This window comes from Bubalus kerabau, chromosome 2, assembly GCF_029407905.1.
Source record: "Bubalus kerabau isolate K-KA32 ecotype Philippines breed swamp buffalo chromosome 2, PCC_UOA_SB_1v2, whole genome shotgun sequence".
Classification (NCBI taxonomy): Eukaryota; Metazoa; Chordata; class Mammalia; order Artiodactyla; family Bovidae; genus Bubalus; species Bubalus kerabau.
Window position 1 is genome coordinate 25,422,546 of NC_073625.1, and position 11,858 is coordinate 25,434,403.

The 11,858-nt window shown below is 39.0% G+C and overlaps 1 protein-coding gene across 2 annotated transcripts; it reads right to left on the bottom strand.

Annotated features, from left to right (window-relative positions):
- Positions 1 to 1,110: 1,110 nt before the first annotated feature.
- On the bottom strand, positions 1,111 to 10,544 carry FGF20 (fibroblast growth factor 20). Of its 2 annotated transcripts, XM_055570161.1 has the most exons (4): positions 10,250 to 10,544; positions 4,385 to 4,488; positions 2,146 to 2,246; positions 1,111 to 1,929 (listed from the first exon to the last, which is right to left on the bottom strand). In XM_055570161.1, exons 1-4 carry the CDS (start codon positions 10,533 to 10,535, stop codon positions 1,875 to 1,877), a joined length of 546 nt encoding a protein of 181 aa, XP_055426136.1. In that variant the 5' UTR covers positions 10,536 to 10,544; the 3' UTR covers positions 1,111 to 1,874. The 2 variants fall into 2 exon arrangements, with proteins under 2 accessions (XP_055426136.1, XP_055426135.1); XM_055570160.1 differs by having other exon boundaries at positions 1,111 to 2,246.
- Positions 10,545 to 11,858: the final 1,314 nt, after the last annotated feature.

The window sequence follows — 11,858 nt, forward strand, 5'->3', positions numbered from 1 at the left end:
TGTAGTGAAAGTGTGAGTCACTCAGTTATATCTGACTCTGCAATTCCACGGACTGTAACTTGCCAGGCTTCTCTGTCCATGGGATTCTCCAGGCAAGATTACTGGAATGGGTAGCTATTCCCTTCTCCAAGGGATCTTCCTGACCCAGGAATCAAACCCAGGTCTCCTGCACTGCAGGCAGATTCTTTACCATTTGAACCACCAGGGAAGCCCCATCTTAGCCTTATCCTTTAAGAAATGTCAGCTCTTTAGAGAAGCCTCTGACCCATCCTATCTAAATTTATCCTCTCTTTTTTTCTGTCTGAACCTTGTTTTTTTCATAGAGTACATCACAATTCACCATTATTGTGTCAGTTTCCCCTGCTAGATGACAAGCTTCATGAAGCAGGATCCACTTCTGTCTTGATTACTGTATTTTCCTTAGTTTTTAACAGTATCTTGCAACCCACTCCAGTACTCTTGCCTGGAAAATTCCATGGACAGAGGAACCTTATAGGCTACAGTCCATGGGGTCGCAAAGAGTTGGACACGACTGAGTGACTCCACTTCCTTCTGTATATAGTAGGCTTAATGTCTATTGCAAAATGACAAATTAGGAGATATAATGGAAAAGATGGCACACTCAGATAGGTAGATGGAGCCCTTATTATTAACCATGGTTCCACTAAGACTCATTCTTTCTATGATCATGTGAAAGTGAAGCTGCTCAGTCGTGCCTGACTCTTTATGACCCCATGGACTGTGGCCTACCAGGCTCCTCCGTCCATGGGATTTTCCAGGCAAGGGTACTGGAGTGGGTTGCCATTTCCTTCTCCAGAGGATCTTCCCAACCCAGAGATCAAGCCTGGGTCTCCCACATTGCAAGCAGATGCTTTACCATCTGAGCCACCAGGGAAGCCCCGTCTATGATCACAGTGAATGAAAAGAAATGAGCTTTGCCACACTAAGTCAAGAAAATAAGTAAGCATAGCTGATTTATAATGTCCAGTAATTTTCAACATTAGAAGTTTGCTAAATATAACATTTTTCTCAGGAACTTAGAATTATGTCACCATAAAAATATGTTATATACGTAGAATAACTTCACCTCAAAAGGAATGACACCAAAACATTAAAATATCAGTGTTTAATTCCCTTTTTGAATGTGTGTTGAATTCAATACAAATTGATACAGAATTTTTCTAGGCCAAAGAAACCAATGTTACATTTTGAAGGCAACTGATTGCAAAAAATATATAATCTGTGCTATACTTCATTTTTTAAAAGAAATTCAGGATCTTATTCTATGCTTAATGTGTAGCAATAACAAAGTCTTCTTGACGGCCAAAGACATCACAAGAAAGAATGGCACGATAAAGAAATTTTGGTTGTTTTTTTTTTCCTCTTCGTATTATCTTCATATACCAGTAAAAAATATACTCTTTAATAAATAAATATATATAATAAATATTTGCCAACTGAAAATGTATAAATAGGTCCATCCTTTAAAAAAACAGTCCATCTTGCTGTGGCCTGTTTCCTAGTCCATGTTTCACCCCAACTTTTTACATATAATGTCATCACCTGCAAAATCCTAGAAGGTTCTTAGAATTTATATAGCAATAATCTTGGCCAACTATGTCGATCCATCTCTTAAACATGAAGTATCTATGTGTAATGTAACCTTCAAAGTAAACATACTCCAGAGAGGTGAGGCACCAGCAGCAAACTAGGCTGAATTCCCAGGATCACAGTTGAACAGATTTTCAGCTTCAATCTATGAGTGAGGACTGAGCCGTGTACCCGAGGAAACTAAATCCACTTGTAAAAAGAGATCTTGACCTACTTCAAGTGAAAATATTTTTTGTTTCTTGTTCTCAATATTCTTTCCAAAGTCAGTATCCCAGTGGAAAACAGACTCCATAACATTCTGAATGTTGTCCTGGGTTCCTATTTTATGATGAGAACAGAAACAAGAAAGAATAGTTGTAGTTTGGTTCTTCAGTAGACACCAACCCCCTTCAACTGTACATAAGTAGGTCCTTGTACAGCTCAGGAACTCTTTCTGGATCCACTGGTCTAGGCAGGAAATGTGTAAATTTCTGATGTCTTTTGGACCTGGCACCGTCTCTTGGAGTTCCATCTTTGTTAAGTGCCACAAAATACCTGCGGCCAGTGTCTCCGTGTTTATATATGTTCGATGAATAGGTATTATACCAGTTTTCTTCAAATTGTTCCCTAAAGATGCATTCAGAAGTCAGTTTCTCCTACAAGACAGAAGATAGCTACCATCAAAAATGATATTTCTAAGAAAATTTCCTTAGAAAAATCTGAACTTTTATATTTTTATTTGTCTATAATTATATCCTTGTCAAAGAAGGAGAAAGGATAAACTGTTTCTGCTTTGTTCTGTTCTAGTTCTCATGTTACCTGGAACTCTTTCTCCCAGGTGACTCTATCCAGCAGCTTATTTAATTCAAAGAACTTTAAGTTGAATGTCAATTTTCAATTTTATTGCCAAATATTGGGTTGGCCAAAAAGTTCATTTGGTTTTTCCATAAGCTGTTACAGCAAACACAAATGAACTTTTTGGCCAACCCAATACTTAATAAATATTCTAAATTTGACCATGCTTCATTTTATCTCAATTCCCACACCTTAACCACCAAACAGACTTGTAGTTTATCTTGTTTCATCATTAGATGCCAAAGTTCTACACAGCAAATCTCTACTATCATCTTGAAACATTTCAAGATGTTGCTAACATTCAAATTGCTAAATTCAACATTGCTAACATTCAAATTCCTAATTCAAGATCACCACTCCAAATCATATATCCTCCCTTTAGGAATTAATTATTTAATTATACAATACCCATGATTAACTTGTGTCTGGATATTACTATTCGGTAAATGCACCAAATGTAGTAAAAGCCCAGTAATTTCTTGTCATTTCAAGATGGACTGCATATTGTCCCAAGACACTGACTACAGTTGCTTTTTTTTAAATCTGACACATACATGAAGAGGGAAGACTGAAGTGAAAGTGTTAGTCGCTCAGTTGTGTCTGCCTCTTTGCAACCCCATGGACTGTAACCCAGCAGGCTCCTCTGTCCATGGCATTCTCCAGGCAAGAACACTGGAGTGGCTATCCATTCTCTTCTCCAGGAGATCTTCCTGACCCAAGGATGGAGCCCAGGTCTCCTGCACTGCAGGCAGATTCTCTGCCATCTGAGCCACCACGTGCATGTTTTTCTCTTTCAGTTGTGATTCTACTCTTACGAGATTACAAAATGCATTCTTTATCCTTCTTCTGAGCTGACATAAAGCCCAGGAAGGGCAAGTTTTACCGTTAAAACGATAGATATTAAGTGGAATACCATTTACTGAAATATGATAACCCATTTTCCTCAGTGTATATTAAGATTCTAACTGTACATTGTGGTCTCAGTTGAGATTTTAAGAAAAAAGAAAGTACCCAATAGTGTCATCTGATAAACCATAAAAGCTAAATTCTCTTTGGAAATAGCTACAGAAATTGAGATGTTAAGAAGGAATTTCATGTGAGATGATGGGAGGGAGTGGCACACATTTACACTGTAACAATTTTCTTAAAATTATATCAATTATAAGCAACTGTGAGCAAATAAATAATGTTACCATGAAAGATAAAGATCTACATCATACTGCAGATTGAACTTTATATTATCCTGTTATTCTAATTCTTGTGTTGTTGCTGTTTTGTCGTTTAAAAAAGAAAAGAAAAAAATCTTACACTGATGAAATATTAACCTGAAAAGTTTAAAAATTTTAAAGTATTTCCATATTTAAAATATTTATGGTAGACCTACAAATGTGTGCACTTATCCCCAGTGATGAGCTTAAAAACTTCCCAATGCAACTCCAAGAGCACAGCTACTATAATTATGAAGACATCAGATATGGCCCAACTAGTGTATTGCCATTGTCTGTTGTTGTTTACAGTATCCTAAGATTTCATTAAATCATTTCCTATATTGCAAAGGTCAGCAAGTCAGTGATATATAATTACCTACCTACGAAGGTAGTAATGGGCAGAGAAAATTTATATTAAATGAATGTAAAGAATCTAACAAGGCAAGAAGAAACTGCTCTCATTTTCCTATCTCTGGTCCCAGGATAATGGGCAGAAAGAACTAGTGAACTAAAAGCAATAAAGGTTTAGGGTTTAAGAAGTAGAAGTGAGTTATTAATGCTATACTACAGTATAAACATATGGAAATTTATCAAGATAAAGATTTTTCATTTCTACTTAAGTATGTATATTTATATATTTCTTCTGATATGCATTATTGGTAGCTATTTTACTTAAAAAATGGATAGTCATTATTTAATGAATTACAGTAATTTTTTAAAAAAATACGTACTGATCCATATAGTTCTCCTTTGTCATTCATTCCAAGGTAAAGACCACTGTCCACACCTCTAATACTGACAAGTCCCACTGCCACACTGATGAATTCCAGGATACCTGAATTTATAAACAAAACAATGATTTGCATTTATTAAAGAACATACAACTAATGAAAATCTTCCAAAGAGTAGTAGATCAAATTGCTAAATAAAATACTATGTGTGGAAGTCCTTCATAAACTGAAAAGTGCTGTACAATTGTCATTATGATGAAACTCCCATTTTATAGATAAAAAAACTAAAAAAAGAAAAAATTGTTCATTGTGATATAGCGTTAAAGGTATAAAACCTTAAACAAAACTAACCAGGGTTTGAATCCAGTTTAGTAACTTACTGAGTACATAAGTCATTTGTCTTTTTTCTACTTCAATGTCTTCATACATAAAAGGGTGAAATGCTTCCTTACAAGAGAGTGGTAAGGACTAACATTTTTAGGCAACCAATAAATGGAAGCTATTATTACCATAAATTAGTATATAATAGAGATGTTCTTGGTCCTCCTTGATTCCACTAATTATAACCATGTCCTGTTAATTGTTTTGCTTTGCTTTTGCTTAGTATGAACTAAGTAAATTTTTTTCTAGCAGCAGCCAATATACTTTATATGGATGCATTAGTATTTAGTAGTTTATAAAGGGCTTCTACTTTTACTTTCCCATCTGGTCCTCAAAAACAACCTCCTAAAATAAGTATGGAAGATATTATTATTCCATTTTACATACAAAGAAACTGAGGTTTGCGTAAAGATAATGATATTTGTAATTAACAGAACAGATACTTGGAGTCATATCTTCTGAGTCCTAATTCAGTGTTTATACTTTGGAACACTGCTTCAAGAAAGTAGTTTCAAAAATTATAGATTATATAATATGCTGTTTCTCATCCCATGATTCTTAAAGATAAATTTTATGGTTCCAAAAGTTAAATGATTTTATAATTCATGAAATATGATAGCTAAATACCAAGAATTTAACATGCAAATAGATTTCACTTTCAGAAACTTTCTAGAATTGAGCAACTAAACAACAACAAACAGGTAAATTAGTACAAAAAAACTCTCCACTCAACACTATTAATACACTATAAACAAAAACAACAACAACAAATAAAACCCTTAATGCTTCCCTTTGCATCATTCTTTTCCTTGGCACACACTAACCTTTGGACTAGTGTCTTTGTCTTGTTCTTCTCTTTAGACTCTTTGCTGAAAAAGTATATAGACAGACTTTCTATGCTTGGAACTGCCTTCCTCAATAGCTTTCTACCTTCACCCCTTCACCTTGTCTTAAGATCCATGACAGTATAAATGTGTACCATTTAGCCTAACTCTTGCTCTTAAGTCATTTCTTGATTTATTGTACTACAAGTTTCTGTTTGGACACATGATATTACTAAGGCCAAGGGAAAATACAAAATCTGGCTATTTGCTTATATGAAGGGCTCTGTTCTGCCCAGATCCTAATTCATTCATTGGCAGAAACATAGATGCTTAAGCTCTAAACATAGATTCTTAAGAGCTCAAAGGAGCTCTTTCAAACTATTAGGAGATCATGTAGAACACTAGACCTAACAAGGATCTAACAGCAACAATATACTGCCAAATTTCCTGTAAGCAGCTTGCCCAAGGCCCAGAGGAGAAAAGATATATAGTAGGAAGACACAGACCCCAGAGGATAGCCATTATGATAACTGATAGAGAGGTAGGAAGTAGAGGAAAATTAAACTTACTACCAAGCTCATCAGTGATCCCTATTAGAAACAAAAATAAAGACCCTAAACATGACTGGTAGAAAAAGACACATTGATGGAATTTCATCCAGGATATACTTACAATGTATAATTACTTGAAGTTGTACTGAATATTACATTCAAATTGAAAGTGTACTGTGGCTCACTTGTAACTTAACTCTCTTTAGGTATCTGATTTACATTAAGACACTCTTGTCTTTCAAAGAACAGGAACTGATTAACTGATTAGACAGCATAGTAGAACTAGTTTTCAAGTACAATAAAAGTTTCGTTTCCATATAAATTAATTATAAAACAGATCTTATAATGTATTCATTTTTCTCACAACTAAATCGTAAACCACCTGCACTTTAAGTCTAATCTTAAAATAATGCTGCTATCTTGTCAAAAAACATGTTAATTTTAGAAAGACAAGCAATTACAAATATTCTTAGAATAATTATATTCAATAGCTTCAACTTCATTAAACGATATGCAAAGCCTCATATACATATAACAAGGTCGAAATAATTTTGTGGTTTCTCATGGGAGCTGATGGGAAAAAGGTTATGTGCTTTTCATGTTCCTCTTAAAGATTTTAGCCACACTTTTAAATTCTGATCCTTTTTCTCCACAAGGAAATAGTATACCACACAGTAATTTGTAATCATTTGATTCTTAAATGAGATTTGACAAGTCTTTCTTATTTATAATATGAGGTGGCAACTAAGCTAATTCCTTAACAAAGAGTAGACATGAAAAACTTTCCTTTAGAGGTAATCACAGATTTTAGATAGATTTTCTAATGCCCAGTGTCCCATAAAAAGACTTGGAGGTACTTTGTCTTTCTGGTATCATTTTCAAAGCTAGCCTTTTAAAAAATCATAATAAACAGGTGAGTCAACCCACAATGCAACCACATCAGACAAATCTATGGAGAATAGGGGAGAAGAAAGGAAAAGCCTTTAAAGGAATATGTTTGATCTCAGGCTAAACTTTTTTTTAAAGTAATGATTCCATGTTTACGTATTAGGTAAAATCTTTCTACTACACTACTGTGCAGAAAAACTCTGTTATAAATACAGAGCTAACTCAGATAGGGAATTTTTTAAGCCTCACTGGGACTTTTTGTTTTTATTCTATTGATGTGGTTTTAAAATTTTAAAACACAGTATTGTGAATTTTTTATTTAATCATGGTCAAATTAGTATAAATAATCAAAAATGTTATCTACTTTAACATCTCAAATAGTACACCTTAAGCATTTTCAGAATTCTTACTTTGATGACAAAGAAATAAATTTTAGAGAGAATAAATAATTTCATAGTTAATCATTGAAGAACTAAGAAAAGAAGGCAAAGACAAAGAGAATCATATAATATTGCTGTTGATGTTGTTGTTTAGTTGCTAAGTCATGCCTGACTCTTCTGTGACCCCATGGCCTGCAGCCTGCCAGTCTCCTCTGTCCATGGGATTTCCCAGGCAAAAATACTGGATTGGGTTGCCATTTTCTTTTCCAGAAGATCTTCCTGACCCAGGGATCAAACTCACTTCTGCATTAGCAGGTGGACTCTTTACCACTGAGCCTCCTGGGAAGTCCATTCAATATGACACATGCATGCTGAATATATACTTCCTTCTCATCTACACTTCCTTGTGGTAAATTATGGTGCTTTAGCTATCAAATGCCACTGGGATGCACCGTAATGTACTCTAGAGCTTGTTACTCATTTAAGCTACCATACTAATCTGGGTTATCCTTCCTTTGTGTAACAGTAAATATTTTGTTCCTATAAGTACCCCTGCACCTTAGAGTGACTTAACCCAGTACAAAAATCAGTCCAAGTCATATTTTTGCAATTACTAAATAAGCATACAAAATTTTAGCAAAAACAAAATTTCCACTAAGATGGTCATTCTGATAGGCAACATCTGTATCTTAAAGAATGGAATAAAATACCAGTTTAATGAATGTTATCAAGTTGGCAAATATTTACTAATTCCTTCCCATAGAGTCAGTCTTATAAAAAGACACAAAGTAGAAGAACTACTTGACATAGTTAAATTACAAGTATCTTAAAAGTAGAATTTCCAAAGTTATACCATGTATCACATGGACCTCCCTGGTGGCTCAGCAGTAAAGAATCCACCTGCCAAGCAGGAGACAGGTTCGATCCCTGGGTCGGGAAGATGCCCTGGAGAAGGAAATGGCAACCCACTCCAGTATTCTTGCCTGGAAAATCTAATGAACAGAGGAGTCTCGAAGGCTACAGTCCATGGGGTCACAAGAGTTGAACTTAGTAACATCACCACTACCACCACTGTATATCAGAGGGGCTGGGGGGTGGGGGAGCCTGACTATTACCTAAGCTTAACTTCTACCTGTTCTACTTATAGGCATTAACACATTTGCCCTCATTTCCAAATCTTTCTGGTAGCTGGAAGGTTTTTCTGTAACACGTGAAGTTCAGTAATTACTCAAGACGAGGGAACTGAGCCACCTGGTGTCAGCAAAGTTCTTTAGATGTGGAATTTCAGTCTCTTCAATTTAGAAACCACTTTCTGAAAGTGACCCCAAGGTTGGCCACTGGGTCATGACACTCTGGACTCATAGTCAGTGGGAATTTGGAAGAGATCAGTGGAAGTTGCAAACATGTGGGGTTTAAAAAGTTAATTTTCTAAGCCTTTAAGTGCTACCAAATGACCACCACATGCTCATTTCCACATCTAGGGTTACAAATGCCCCCTCAAACTGAGATTTACACTTTTCCAAAGTTTTAATGAGGACTTCAAGTCAAAAAGAGAAAGCCAAATAAGAACAAGGGATGAGAACAAGAGAGGGCCCTTCAGAGATAAGACTCAGAGAATTCCACTGCTAAGGAAGCGAGAAGGAAAACTGACCCTGTGTTAGGTAGGCCCTTTCACATTGCTGCTGACAGGTAAACGGAGTCTTTAAAAAGAGGTATAATGATTCTATCTAGTGAAGTTCCAAGTTGGATGATCAAAATCCTTCAAGAGTGTTAGCCAGTTAACTCGAATATGATGAACACTTCCACAGTAGAGGAAAGATCCTGGGCTGTTAGAGCACGAGAGCATCTTAAAAAGAATCACCTGATTTAACCCCATCATTGTACAGACAAGAAAAGAAAACTCAGGCTCACTGGCTAGAGCACATGCTAGTCACATAGCTAAGTAAGGAGGAATTGCAGTAGAGACTTTATGGTTTCCCAATCTAGTCTCTTAGCAATCTGCCTTAACAATCATTGGGATTTTTTTTTTTTTTTTCCTTTCTTTTAACTCCTTCTGCTCCCAGGCACTGTTGGAGGTATTTAGAAACATGTTTCTTTGTGTTCCCACCCATGTCTTCTTTCGCTTCCCTACTTCCTCTTACCTATGGTCAATACCAAGATCTTTGCTTCAGGATTTCATAATTTCTAAAGAGGATCTTGGTTAAGGGACTGGGCATGCTCTGTAGCCCGATAAGCTTTTTGTTTGTTTGTTTCTCACCAAACTTTAACAGCGCAGAGAACTGCAAGCAGGTGAGCCTGACAGGAGCGACGGTGCCCATGGAGAGTTAATCTGTTACCTGCTCAACATGTGTGGTGCTCTAGGTACACAAGTAAAAGCTCGCTTCTTATTTTTGAGCAGTAACCATAAAAGCATCATCAACTGCCTGGCTGTAAGGCCGGTCGAAAGAAGCGGAAGGCTTTCTGTTGTTAACTTTTGTTAAGTGGACAGTTACTGGGGAAAACGTGGGGGGCTCAGGAGAAAATAATAGGGATTAAAAATAAATTAAAAAACTGCGAGGTAAGAAGTGCGGGAAAGATGTGGCTCCGAGTCCAGGGCTCTGCGTCCCAGGCAGCCAGGTGCGGGAGGAGCACCTCCCTCTCCCCTCCCGCCCCCTCCAGCGTCTGGAGCAGCAGGCCTGCCGGCGATCGCAGAGGCCGGCGGACAGGCAAAATCCTGGGGTCCCGTAAGTCCCAGCCCGCACTTGGCACCCAAAGGGTCTCTGGGGCTCCCGGCCCCGCGCAAGCCGGAGTCACTCAGCAGGCGAGCAGGGAGGAGCACGGGATGCGGGCGCCCTTACGTACCGAAGAGGCTGTGGTCCTGCCGGGTGCCCTGCACGCTGCCGTCGGGCAGGATCTGCAGGTGGAAACCGGTGCGGCAGTAGAGCTGCCGGCGGCGCAGGAAGCCGTGCAGGTGCGCCAGCTCCGCCGCCCCGGGGCCCCCGCGGGCTCCTCGCTCCGCCGCGCCTCGGCGCTCGCCCAGCAGAGGCGGCCGCTCCCCGGCAGGAGGCAGCAGGAAGTGCGAGCCCACCTGCTGGCCCAGGCCCTCCAGGCCTCCCAGGAAGCCCCCGACTTCGGCTAAGGGAGCCATGGAGCGGCCAGAGGGCGAGGCGGACGATCCGGAAAACAAAAGACACCCCCACCCCACAAGCAAAACGGTAGCGGGGATGGGGAGTTGGATGAGAAAAAATGATGGCCAAACAAGCGCCAAAAAAAAAAAAAAAAAAAAAAAGTTAAGGCCCGGTTACTCCCGTGAGGTCGCAGGATGGGCTTTGCACTGAGAGCAGGGACGCTTTCACTGTCTTGGAGCGATCTTCTCTCCCGGGGTAGGTGGGAGCCGGCTGCTGGCCTTGCAGAAACATCTATAGGCTGCCGCTGCCAATACTAAGGCTGGGGCTGGGGGCTGGGGCTCCAACTCCGCAAACTGATCAGATCAGAGTCCTGTGTACATACACACAGTATATATGCGGGTCCTCTTGACATATGCTAATCAAGTCCTTTCATGCGCGCTGGGGAGGTTTCCGTTTGAAATCTTAAACCGGCCTCCTCTCAACACGTTTTTGCTCTTCGGAAGTGACCAGAAGGGGCCCTTGACGGCTCTCTATCAGTGGCAGTCGCAAAAAAAAAAAATAAAAAAAAAATCATTCCCACTATTGGCCAGAGCTGGCCAGCAACTTCGGGGAGGCGCAGTCAAGGCCCCTCTTTGCGGTCGTCTCTGGAACAACCGTGATGCCGTGCGGCTGCGGCCGTGCTATCGCCTTTGATGTGAGCTCCTTTGCAGTGATAGATCGCTGCTGAAAGGAGCCCAACTTGGCAGGTAGATTGAAGAAGGGAAAGGAGGGGTGCGGGGGGGAGGGAAACTTGGAGCAGGGAAGCAGGGAGGAGGGGATGGGTAGAAGGAGGAAAAGGAAAGGAGAGAATTGGACCCCTTGGGAGCTGCTGGGAGCCTGCAGTGGACAGGTGCAAAAAAAAAAGGTAAGAGAGGGAGAAGGAAAAAGGGCGTTACCCGAGGCTTAGACCTGCCCAGACACACATGAAAGGAAAATCAAAGCTTTGACAGTTTAACTCACTAATTTTAAAACACTAATAAAATGTACAAGCATTACTCGTTTCTTTTATCATTTAGATGGGGGATTTTCTTTACATAATCAAGGTTAGGTTAGGAACACACACACACCGCCCCCTACCCAGGTTCTCTTTAATGTTTATCTTTACTCAGATAACACATGATATAACCTTCTATCTGCATGGAAATTTAAAATTGTGTGCTAAGTTTGTGAACTTTTAAGCAACTTAATATAATAACATAATCTAATAGTGAATCTAGGGATTAAGAATAAATCCAAGTAGGCTGAAAAGAGATGGTCCATATTCTTATGGATATCACAAACAGAAAATGAATATCTGTAATAGG